Source organism: Sinohyriopsis cumingii, chromosome 5, assembly GCF_028554795.1.
Source record: "Sinohyriopsis cumingii isolate HCF-2022 chromosome 5, ASM2855479v2, whole genome shotgun sequence".
Taxonomy (NCBI): Eukaryota; Metazoa; Mollusca; class Bivalvia; order Unionida; family Unionidae; genus Sinohyriopsis; species Sinohyriopsis cumingii.
This window is the reverse complement of record NC_142965.1, coordinates 32,537,760-32,551,132: the sequence shown is the minus strand read 5'-3', so window position 1 is coordinate 32,551,132 and position 13,373 is coordinate 32,537,760. Positions and strand designations below refer to the sequence as shown.

General features: G+C 34.2%; 1 protein-coding gene across 2 annotated transcripts in view; it reads left to right on the top strand.

Moving 5' to 3' along the window:
• LOC149798897 (receptor for retinol uptake stra6-like) overlaps window positions 1-13,373 on the top strand; it is a 96,355-nt gene that overhangs the window by 24,190 nt on the left and 58,792 nt on the right. For both annotated transcript variants that reach the window (XM_089956994.1, XM_089956993.1), the window contains exon 2: window positions 12,911-13,116. In XM_089956994.1, coding sequence (XP_089813120.1) covers window positions 12,935-13,116 — 182 coding nt within the window. In that variant the 5' untranslated portion in view covers window positions 12,911-12,934. The remainder of the gene's footprint in view (window positions 1-12,910; window positions 13,117-13,373) is intronic.

The following is a 13,373-nucleotide window of genomic DNA, read 5'->3' as shown; positions in this document are numbered from 1 at the left end:
CATTATATGTTGGGTTTTTTTCTTCATGTTATAGGTGTTGTCTAATGCTGTAAAGCGCTTAGAGCTTCTAAAGATTAGGCTCTTTACAAAGTCCTCTTTATTATTATTATTATTAAAAGACAAATAAGGTTCAGTAACAGGCACTGTTTGACATAAAGGCAAGCCCATTTTCTAGGAGATGCCATTTCGGGATTTGTATCAATTTCCAACAAAATAACAAACGGAAAGAAAGAAAGAAAGAAAGAAAGAAAGAAAGAAAGAAAGAAAGAAAGAAAGAAAAAAGAATGAAAGAAAGAAAATTAATTGCGGGGGAAAATAAATAAATAAATTAAAAAAAAACAAGAACTATCACGAATCATATTTTTAAGCCGAACCTTTATTTTGTTATTACACCATCACCTCCCCCCCCCCAATCCGCCCCTCTCCTCACTTTACAAAATAGCGTTGGAAATTACCTATACATTTTCAATTTCAGAATAGAGCTTGTAAAGCTGTTTGTGATACGAACTGAAATACATGTATTAACATATTAAAGGTTTTGATTCTAACGAACGAGTCTATCTGTCTATTTATATATCTACCTACCTAATTACCTACCTATCTATCTGTCTTGCAACAGTGTATTGGAGGTATATTATGCATGTGCGCATCAATGCTCTGTTAGTGTAAAGATAAAACTATAACAGATTATAAAGAATGTACGGTATTGACAGGAAAACGTAGTTAGATGTTTTAACGACAAAATATTGTTTGATGGTCCCAGTTCTGTAATAGTTATTTCACGTTTTTCTGAATAAGTTAGCCTCGAATATACACGGTCTTCACAGTCGAGAATATAAATATAAATTAATTCATATTTAAAAGTTTGTTTTAAGTCACACGCTAGTCAAAGCCATTTGTTTTGCAAGCCTCAAAAGTGATTTTTAATGGATTGTATTTTCTAATGCTAAAATAAGTTCACTAACTGAATGTAGTGTATTTTAGTGACGTCTTTAAGGATGCTAAATCATCACTTTTTCGGGCAGTATAGGTGCTTATCATAATTGAATGGAAAACCGCTGAAATGCACTGTCGATCAGTATTCCTTCGTTATCTAAATGGACACATGTCTGCCATTATTATATCTGTGCATTGTGCCTATAATATAGGATGAAGTGGGTGTACTGTGAACACACACAGCCTAGGTGTACAGTAGAACTTCGATTATCCGACACCCGATTAACTGTCAGTCTCTGTTAACTGTCAGGGCATTGCACATCAAAATATTAAAAACAGTTACATGTACATATTTTAATGTTTTGATGACCCAGTCTATTGTCTGATACTTTTAATGTACACACTCGATTATCCGTCTATTATCCTATCCGTCATGGTCTTGGTCCCGCCCCCTGACGGATAATCGAAGTTCTACGTGTATTCTCACTGGCTGTCCTTAAAGTTCCAAACTGTATTTTTCTTTATAGCAATAGAGAGGTATTATTTTTTTCGTGGATACGCACCAAAGACATTTATCACCCGTGCAGGCTCCTTACAGATATAGATGTACCTGACATAAATAAGCTGTAATGGAAGCACAGGACAACGTCAAAATGCTGAGGAACGTTAAAAGAAATTTGGTATATTTTGTATGGCTATATAGTTTCAAACGACAATCATATTATATATTGTTCTCAATAACACCCGTATTAATATTTCTGTAGTAGGAAAATTAGACTAAGACAGGCAGCTCGGCAAACAAATCATACAACACACAACGTCATTCACCAATATGTAATTAAAATCCGGCTGTCAAGGTAACCACCACTCGCACTGAAAAGGGTGAACGACTACCAAATCGATTTTCATAATTTGATTTTCATTATATTGTCATATAAGCATGTGCTCATTTGTCCACTTACTCAAATGATTTATAATATGTTATGATCTGTGAATAATAATAATAATAATAATAATAATAATAACAATAATAATAATAATAATAATAATAATAATAATAATAATAATAATAATAATAATAATAATAATTATTATTATTATTATTATTATTATTATTATTATTATCATTATTATTATTATTATTATTATTATTATTATTATTATTATTATTATTATTATCTGTGAATGTATTGTCTGTACAGTAACTAATTACGGCACTGGTATTATTATATTTCATTTACATTTAACTCTGTATTTCTCAAATTTTCCTATTATTATTTATTATTATTATTATTTGTGGTGTGTCGGGATGTTATGCCGCCACTGTGGTAGGTGTTATGGTTGGGGTGGGGTGCTCTCAATATTCTATTTAAATTATTACAGAAGTCCCACCCAGGCTCGATTTTGGTTGAAAGTTAAGTTAGTGAAAGATAGATGTAAAGCACAGAGCCCGCAGTCAGCAATGCCGACGGTTAAATGATTGAATATACAAAAGAAGTTGAAATTCAATGAAAAACAATTTAATGACAATTCAGTAGTCAAATGATTAAAATTTCCCAAATACTCTCATTCCGCTCGACCCTGTGATAGCCTATTGCAACAATTGAGTAGTAGTGTGAGATAGCTTTCACTGTATTCTACTCATCTGTGTATTCTTCTCTCCTATTCCTCCAGTTCCTTCTCCTCTTCCTCCTGATTTCCTCCAAATTCCTTCTCCTCATCGTCTCCACTACACTCCTTTTCCTCCTCCTCCACTTTCTCATCCAGTCTACTCTTCCTCCTCCTCAACCTGCTATCCATCTTCTCTCCACCGGCTAGACTTTGTCGATTCCAACTGCTCTGCTAGTCTCGCTTTCGTCCCCCCTCTTAGAGACTCGAGACTTAACTGAACCGGGAGTTCTGTCCCCCAAAACGCCTCCTTTACGAAGCTTTGTCTTTCCTTAGAATCTTCTCTCTATGTTTTACCGCCATATTACGAGTGGCTTCCTCGGAGTTACCTTATATTGCTCAGCAATCTTCCTAGGTAAGACTAAATTTTCGCTTGCTAGTTAGAAGTTTTAAGTCGGATCGATTGTCGTTTTGACCCGACCCAATCAAATTGAGCGGAGAATGTCCTTCTCGCTGTCTGTTTACTTGGGGATGGATTAGAACACCACCACCCCGTTTCCTCGCGAGTTCCTCTGATCTTAGGCCTAAGCTATAACACATAGGTGGGAAGTCGCTTGATCTAATGCCTGTGATGATCCAGGATGTCAGGTCTTCGCTCTGGCCACGGTAACCTTGCGTAAGAGATTAACTCTAGCCTGCGGCAATGTTTCGACATCAAACCATGGCTTCTAATAATACCTTAGTTCATACACGACTTACTAACTGGGACTGAGCAAACGTGACATTATTATTATTATTATTATTATTATTATTATTATTATTATTGTTGTTGTTGTTGTTGTTGTTGTTGTTGTTGTTGTTATCATTAAGTAAACTACTATGGTAATGACAATTAATTTCATCAAATACTCATTACAAAAGGATACATGCTCATCAATTCTAGACATTAATGTCTCACTTCTCTCTATAACGTTAATGATCGAGATGGTGTTTTTTCAATGTGTGTGTGTGTGTGTGTGTGTGTGTGTGTGAATTATTAACTACATTGCCAAAAGAAGATCAACATGTTACTGTTTAGCATTATAAAACCAAATTGGCTGTTCTTAGACTGATTGTTCGTTGTTGCATTAAAAGTACCACAAATAATTTTTTATTCTGACATTTTTAAAGGAAACGGCTGCTTGATCTACCAGCGAAAATGACATTCTTTATCTTGACAGTGGACATGGCTTACAGCAGCATTCCATTGATTTCAAAACTCCTTCTTCTTCAAAACTGGAAGATATTGGAAGCTTAAATCCTCTAATATTTCCTTTTTGCAACGAATACAACACTATTTGTCACGGATTACTCCTGGACGTCTTCAGTGGGTAGCCACGGTATTGACCTCCTGACCTTGGGTCATGCAGGAATAAATCCTAGACGGGTGTATAACTGTAACGTATGAGGTCAATGGGTGAGGTCGCCCCGTGTCAAAAAGTTACAGGATGTCCATTACAGTTCATTGTGCTTCACCAAAATTTAGTTTTATTGGATTGACCACAGTATCGACATCACGGGCCAAACTGAATACGTTGAGTCCAGTTTGTGAATTCTAATATGTGGTGAGATACTACAGTGTGATTCAAATATTTGACCTGGGACTACTAGTTACACATTTTATAGTTGTCAGCTGCTTTTCATAATTGGTCTTTATACAGGCTTTGAAGTAGGAGTCCATCATTTGGTAGAATGTATGGTGTTATAGGCAGTTGTGTTACCGGACCCCCACCCCCTCGATGTGGATTGTATACTCATTGGTAGTAAACAAGTTAACCTTTTGATCGATTACAGTCGCTCTATCGCTGACCGCGTTAGCACCATACACATACAAGGACGGTTTTCCGGTCTACCCCACTCCTTGGCATCAACATTCTAGCAGAATGTTGTGTACCTACATATATACGGAATTGATGCAAAAGACGATGTTATGCGAGGAATATGTTTGTATTGTGTCTACAGAATGATCTTAAGGGGAAAGAATTAGAGTTACCATGTAAACAATTTGGAAATGACTGTACATAGACCACAGTAAGAGCTGTGAAAGTGATGGTTTCTTTTGGAGCGTTTTTACGCTATAGTACAGTTACCACTATTTTTTGGTGACAACAGAAAAGCGTGAACCGTGTATATCGTTATGAATGCACTCTATAAAAAGCACGAGATATTCGTGAAAACTTGAAATGGATCATTTACCGACTACTTTGCTCACATGAAAGGTGACGTATTCATCACATTGAGAGACTGCTTTGGGGAAGTTAACTCTCATTATTACAGTGTAGCCTGTTGTAATGAATATTTTTATATTGTAGTTTAACCTACATGGCAATCCAGTCTGATAAATGCGGTTCATCTGTGTTTGGGTTTGATGGCATGAAGTCATTTGTAAGATGGGTGAGATAGAAGCGGGCCCCACTACAATTAAAAGAAATCATTCCGTACCATCCAACTGGTTTAGACGGCATAATATTGGTTAGCATGATTATAAGGCGGATGAGAACATCTGATGTTTGATTAGAACCATCACCATTTCAGAGCATTTTTTTTTTAACTGAAAATCCTTTGCTTGTTGATGAATTAAGGAGTAATGTGATTTGGAGGTGGAACCGATTTCAACTAAAACTGACAAGGGACAACTAAAATTGACAAGGGAACTGGATTATTATATGTCAGGTACGTGTTACGTATTAATAACTATACAAAGGGATATCGGTTGTTGGAAGCTTTTGAAGAAAGGGGTTAAATATGTTGATAATCCTAAAAAAAAACTACCGATCTTTAGTAAAATTTTACTTTGTGTCCCTCGACGATCCCTGCTAACGTGCCTTTTCAGTGGAACTTACGGCCTAACTTAGACTATTTTATATGTCCACGCCTTAGTGCTTCGGGCCATTTTAAATATCCACACATAAGTGCGTCTATTATTTCAAACGAAAAGACATTTAGCATCAATTTTTATTTGTATCAACTGCCGCAGCCATTTCTTTAGTATCGTGAGGCTACGAAGTCGTACTATAGTAGTTAATGGATTAACAAAATTCCAGTCCAAGTTACCAAAAAGTTTGTATTTCATCTTACAAAATGGAACATTTTCTGTCTTGTGTCGTACTCACAAAAAAGTGGCTCTCTTAGCGTTTTGCTTGTGTAGAGGGCACTAGCAGTCGGTTTTGGTAAGATCTTGCATTTGTTTTTAAGTAGAATACACTATAGAGACTTTAGCTCGTAACAGCATGTATGCATTGTTACGAAATTAACGAAAGTGGGGGGGGGGGAAGGGGACAAACCTAGATCTTCACCCCCGGCTGCCCGATTTATAGATACAGGATCTAATTATTACTTCGTTCACGGAGGTAGAGGCATTAACATTAGTATTAATATTTCTTTGATGAACTTATCCATTTAAGTCCCTTAATTCAGAATAAATCGAGAGCCGGAGTATAAAAGCCATGCTCTAAGTTTCACATTTAGAAATTAAAGTACAACTAAGCACCGCTCCGGTGTCCTAGTGGTTAGAGCGTCCGCCTCGGATGCGGGAGGTCTTGGGTTCGATCCCCGGCCGAGTCATATCTAAGACTTATAAAACTGATGCTCACAGCTGCCTCGCTTGGCGCTCGGCATTAAGAGGTTAGTGTTAGGACTGATCGACCTGGTGTCAGGATAATGTGACTGGGTGGGACACCATGCTACATGTCTACGACATGATGCCCCAGTGCTAGGCATTACTATAAACTGCCACAATGCAGACATCGTAGCGATATCACTGAAAAATTGTTAAAGCTATGTTAAAAATCAAAATCACACAAATGACAACAACAAAAGGATCTGACATTTTCTGCATGCGAGTACAACATAATGGGAAAATGCATATAAGGGGAAACTGTTTCAATAAACAAATTGGTAATTATTGTCCATACTTGCCTGGAAGTCGGGACCCATACACAGTATGCTGGCGAATTATGCTACGGCATATCATAGTGTATATTTTGTTCGTAGTACAAGTATACCATTATACTTCGTCCGAGCTATAAATCGTATGATTTAATATGTGCTGTGAACTACTAATGTTTTGAACTAAAATATATGCCTACAAGAAATTATGAGCAGAATATATGTATATATATATATATATATATATATATATATATATATATATATATATATATATATATATATATAAATTAATTAGGGCATTCAGTAATTATGGAAGGTGATTACTGCCATAATTATGTGCATGTATTTTAATTATATGCATGTATTTTCAGTATGGCTGAATATTTTACTTTGCGTTATTTAATTTCGAATTTAATTTTGAAGTTTCTTTGTGTGTATGAGATGTAAATTCTAGGTTGCATCTTCACATCTGCCAATGTTTAGGTTTGAAATCGTTAAGTATGTTATTACAATACTACACTTTAGTGTCTTCATTTTCCATTTAAGTAGTTATGTGCATTTATTAATATTATTGTATCATACTGTTAAATATCACACTAGAAAAACCCTCGCATACTGAAACTTACAACGTAACCCAAGTGGGCTGTTAGTATGACGCGAGATGCAGTAGACTGATGTCCCGTTATGACAACAGAGGGCGCCATGTGTAATGTGCGTTCTGATCAGGGAGGACTAAACCACATATCCGACCTGCCGTGTTTCGCCAACAACGTAACATTTGATGAATAATATGACAATATTAGGCATTCGACAAATTGTTTGTTCAGGAACTTACGATATTACTTCTATAAGCTTGTGTTAGCCTATCAAAACAGCCATTTAACTTCATGTACTCATGGATTCTCTAAATCGTCCATTTCAAATCAAACACTTCCTCGAATTCTTGATGGACTGATTACGTAAATAACTTCACGAGAGACTATCGTTTTCGTGGTTTATTAAATTTTAAAGAATTTGGAAAGTATTTACGACATAAGAATGTGTAATCGGCGTACCAGAAACAATGAACACATATCATTGTTCACATATTTGTCATTCTTTATCCGCAGCTATACAAATAAAATAAAAAAATAAAATAAAAATAAAATAAAAAATAAAATAAAAAATAAAATAAAAATATGCTTCTTCCTGAGTAATGCGATACTTATACAGAATTTATAAACGTTTTATATTTCGCAAGACATTTGTTTTAACAATTAATGTAAGAATCATTCTTGACTTGTCAACGAAATCCTATGTGCCAGATCGTTTCGGTCCTAATTAGTTCACATCAAGGGAGTACTTCATTAAAAAAGAAAGAAGAAACCCCAATATTTTGAACTAATTGATCGCAAAGGGGGAGGGTCAAAAGCGGTTGCCACGTTACAGATAGGCATAACAAATTGTTGAAAAATAGCATCTAATCAAAACCACAATTTGTTTGTTATAATTGTGGTTTACATGAAATGGCTAAAAAAAAAAAAACAAATAAAATTAGATTAAAAAAACTAAAATTTACAATTAATTAATTTGAAGAAGTCTGGGTGTCAGAGTAGGCACCTTAGGCAACTACATTACATTGCTATCGCTAATTCGCTAATCCCTACGCATTTAAAAATTAATCTCTTTTTTTTAAAAACCAAAACGTTCTGAATCTCAGAAACTATATATATATATATATATATATATATATATATATATATATATATATATATATATATATATATATATATATATATATATATATATATATATATATATGTGTGTGTGTGTGTGTGTGTGTGTGTGTAATAGATGGGGAGAGAGCTTTGCTAAATCAATGTTGCTAAAGCGAAAAAGCCTCTATCTCTGTTACGTATATTACCAATACCTGCAGTCTGTGAAATACGTTTGGTGCATGTCCAAGCAGTAATTTAAAATGTTCTGTATTTAGAGGCAATGCACGGATAGACCGAAGGACGAAATCATGAAATCCTATGACACTGAAGCATTTTCTAGATCATGCTAAACATGTATATTTTCGGAATTATCTATATATAATGATTGTTCGATTTTGGTGAGATTCCAACGAACAATACCCGATCTCCGATCAGTCTGTTAAGAGTAATAAATAAATAAATAAATAAATAAATAAATAAATAAATAAATAGGATGTGTATGCCGTTTTGGCAATATAATTGGACTGAAATCATTAGAAAAATAAAAAATTCGATCGATGTAGATACTCTTATGTCACGTGTTTAGGCTTGAATAAACAGTAACACAAGAAAGAGTGAAAACAACAAGCTTTGAAAAATACAATAATTAATTTCCCTGGAAACTTTCTGTAACATTTTTATAAAGAAAAGAACTTAAGATTTTATACAATCAAATCCAAAAATAATCCAAGAATAATCCACGAATAAAATTTAAGTAGTCCTAGTAACAAAATGTTCTACTGATTTCAAATTCGAATCCCAACGAAAAATCCAAGATGGAAGACGATGACGTATGCTGCAATCTGTAATGTTGAAGTTTACAGTTCCTTGTAGAAACAAGAATTATCACTCTGGTTTTAAAAATCAAAATAAATTTCTTATAAGAACTGTCTTTGATTTAAAATCTCACACCAACACATGTATTTTCCAGAAAAATAACAGAATTAATCCTTTTGAATCCAAGTAATTTGAAATAACTCCAATCAGCACAACATACAACTTCCAGTTTAACAGCCCAGCTTCTACTGAGAATAATTCTCTAAACATAGGTTATATGTCTTCTAAACGTAAACAAGGGGGTCACGTGATCATGTTCTGGAAGTTTATAGAAATTACTACTTGTTAAAGATCACGTCTACCCAGTGTGACCCTGACGAAAACCAATCATTTTATTCTAAGAAATAAAAAATAAAACATTTGTTTACATCTTAAGCACGAATTCCCATCATGACCTCGACAACAACCAACTATTATAAAATAAAATAGAACTTATTTACGTGGTTGATAAAAATTTTGAAACAAGGTCAGGATTTAGATTAACACCAGGTGTTTATATAACAAAATCAAGGTCAAACTATTTTCTGAAAAAAGTATCATCTCTAGAGAATAAATTTACATTACAATAGCATGTAGTAAAATATAAATAATTAAAACTGACAAACAATTAAATTTAAATAAATATATATATTAAATCAGATACAAGTAAATCAAATATACACAACAATACCAAGTAAACCAATGCGCTTGGGTTGAATAGAGGATCCGTGGCACTCTCTTCTTTCCTTAGCATCTGTAATATACTGAACCCTGAACATTTATTCCTCTTCAGTGATTGATCAGACAGCTCAGTAGATGTTCATAACGCCTCTGTACAGAAATGTCCCAGTATGACAACAGGTGGCATTGATTACAATATTCTAACTTCCAATAATGCTAACATCTGTCTTGTAAGTTTCATTTGTACTACATCATAACTTCTACCATATTTTGTCGGGGCCTTGAGTGGCCGAGTGGTCTAAAGCGCTCTCCGTTACGGATCGCTGCCATTTCACCTCTGTCTGCGTGGGTTCGAGTCTCGGATTCAGCCATTGTGGGTATGTGAGAAAGCTTGCCAGTAGCTTTTCGTGGGTCGGTGTTTCTTTCCAGGGTTTTCCCGGGTTCTTCCTCCACCATTAATACTGTTCGCCATGTATACTGTGTGCTGAAAAATGGCGTTAAACCCCACAACAACAACAACCATATTGTGTATATTTTATTTACCGTTTTGGTGATTAAAATGGAATCAAATACAACAATATGTCAGAATACAACAAGGAGACTTAGAAATGAAATGATCCAATGTAGAATGTTGAATTGTGCAATATTAACAAAATGCACATAGAATTTGAAGGTATGAAACAGCAACATTCCAATATCACGCATATCAAGTTAAAAATGAAATACTTAGAGATGTAAAGATGCTATCTACACAGTACATTCTACACATAAAAATTCAAAGTGGAATAATGCAGAATGGAATGTTCAACAATTTTTGTTTATGCTAGGTTTTTAATTGCTGGATGTTTCCAATGAAACAATTGTAAAAATTCACTGGAATGAAATACCATAAATATTTTCACTGCCGTTACGACAACATTACAATCGGGAAATCTGAGCTAAATTTTTTAGACGCTTACGCCTCTCATGCAAACGAACGAAATACTAAATCCAATAGCATAAATATACTTTTTTCTTCAGTTTGTGTTTCTTTCTTCTTTCTTTTCATATGCTTATTCCATTGAATAAGGAAAAGAGAATTATGTTACTTCTGCTTTTTTTTCCAAATACGCAAAGAACGCAGAAATACAAACGGTAAACCATTGACAATATTGAGGGACACAGTGAGAAATCTGCTATCAATACGTTTGAGCATCACATTGCTTACTCTGTGTAACTAACGGATATATGGTGTTTTAATGACAATTATCTCTTAGCTTATCCATTACATGCAAGGTTTGTGGAGGAATGTGGTGTTAAGACAGTATCTGTAACATGCTATATTTCTCACGTCACAGGTAATATACTGAAATGGCAATCTGCGCACGTGGTTTTGTAGGACATGTGAATAAAAAGTTATTCAGAGCATAAAATAAAAAGAAAATTTACTTGCTCAGAGTGAATAACGGATTAATTTCATTTCGTAGGTGCAGACCTGTCGTAAGAATACGGAGTTTTTCACCCACTAGATGAAACATATCTATTATTCGCTCGTTGTAAGCAAATGTCTGAGTTATGCTAGTATAAAATAGGTGCAGAGAATTAAGGCAGTAATTCCCCTCCGTAAATACTTTGCAAAATATGAATACAAAACCGATTATTTACAACTTGCTCTCTTCTTCTTCTTTCTACTGGTCCTAGACCAGTAGAGCTTATGGGACGGTTTGTTGACTGTCATCCGTCAGTCGTCCGACGTCCGTCTGTCCGCTAGAACAAGTCTGTGATTGCTGCTGCTCCTAAACTACCTGGAGTATTGTCAGGAAACTTGACACACACACATTCACTCCATGGTCTGGTTGGGCCTAGGTGAAGATGGTGCTGCTTGGACATCCTATTTGACCGCCACAATGGCGACCTTGAAAACATTGTTATCGCTACTCCTCCTGAATGGATTGTCATATCAACATGGGTTGTCACGAAAAGACGTTTAATGATGGGCTAGTTAGTCCGAAATGACATGAAATCCAATATGGCTGGCACCAGCAATGGTGCTGGTTTGACGTCTAATATGTGGTCATCTCGGATAGCTTGTTTACGCTACTCCTCTTAACGGAGAAGTCATTTCGACATGTGGTTTTGATCAGAGGAGTTTTTATGCTGTCTACTCGGTTCTGAATGAAGAGTACTAACCTGCAATATGGTTACCATGAAAGGTATCTTGAAAATATTGTTATCAAATGGAATTCTTTATTAGTATGTGTGTCTGACGATAGACTTATTATGATACCTAGCTGGTCCTAGATGAAAATGGTACTAATCGTAATCCAAAATGTTTGCCATGGCTGTCACTATTCCCCCGAATGGATGATCATTATGACATGGTGTTTTAAAAGAAGACGACTGACGAGGTCTATTTTGTCCTAAAAGTAGACTGTGCCAATCTGACGTCCAGTATATATGCAACAGCAGCTAATTTAAAAATCTTGTTATAGCGAAATATCAAAGATGGGTTCTTCATTCAGCAGTTAAAAGGTAGAAATGGTCTTATCTTGAATTCTGGGAATTTCTTTTAGTTCAAAAGAGCGCCAGTCAATTCAAGTGATTTATTTATTTATTTGTTTATTTATTATTATTATTATTATTATTATTATTATTATTATTATTATTTGTTTTATTATTATTAGTGTTGCTTTATTATTATTATTATTTGTTTTATATTATTATTATTTTTGTTATTATTATTAATATTATTATTATTATTATTATTATTTGTATTATTTGTATTATTATTATTATTATTATTATTATTATTATTATTTTTCATTTTTAACAGTGATTTTTTGCTCTGTGTACGGTCTTGATTATGGGTACATGGTGGAAATTCTCTTATTTGTCCTAGTGGCAATTCCGTTAATTTCTTTTGACCAGTTTGTAATTACAATAATTTAATCTAAGCACTACTAACAGCTAGACCTCATTAGAGCGCGTTGTTTCTGTTGTGCTCAGTTTACGTCATATGACCGAAATACGTGATGTTATGACCAAAGTTTGAACATGAACTATTACTATTGATAATAATAACCAAATGTAATAATCGTTAATTGTATCATATATGAGGTCCTTGGAATGGAAAATCTTTCTCATATACCCCGTCCTCTGACAAATTTAATGGAACAGTGAGTTAGTTGTAAATATTTTATTTTTTCATCTACTTTACAAATTAGGGAGCTTCTTTTTCACCCTTCAAGATGAATACAACGACTGTTAAACCTTTGGGTGATTCTAATGTGACCAGTTTGATGGAGAGGAGCGTCAGTAGTAACGTCACAGATGTTTTGAAAGATGTCACATTAGACAACCTACTTGGATATTTGTTTGCAGCTTTCGAATCAAAACCACAAGAAAATACAACCCAAAACAACATCGTATGGTAAGAATTTGGTCAAAATGAACAGACTGAATATATATATATATATATATATATATATATATATATATATATATATATATATATATATATATATATATATATATATATATATATATATATTCTTTTCCATTTAATGGAGATGCACATTTACTGAATTGTTTTTAGCAAATGAGTTCAAATACTACTGTAATAAATTAATGGATACAATATTGTTCGCAACATTTAAATAATGTACTCTCTCAAATTAGTATACTATT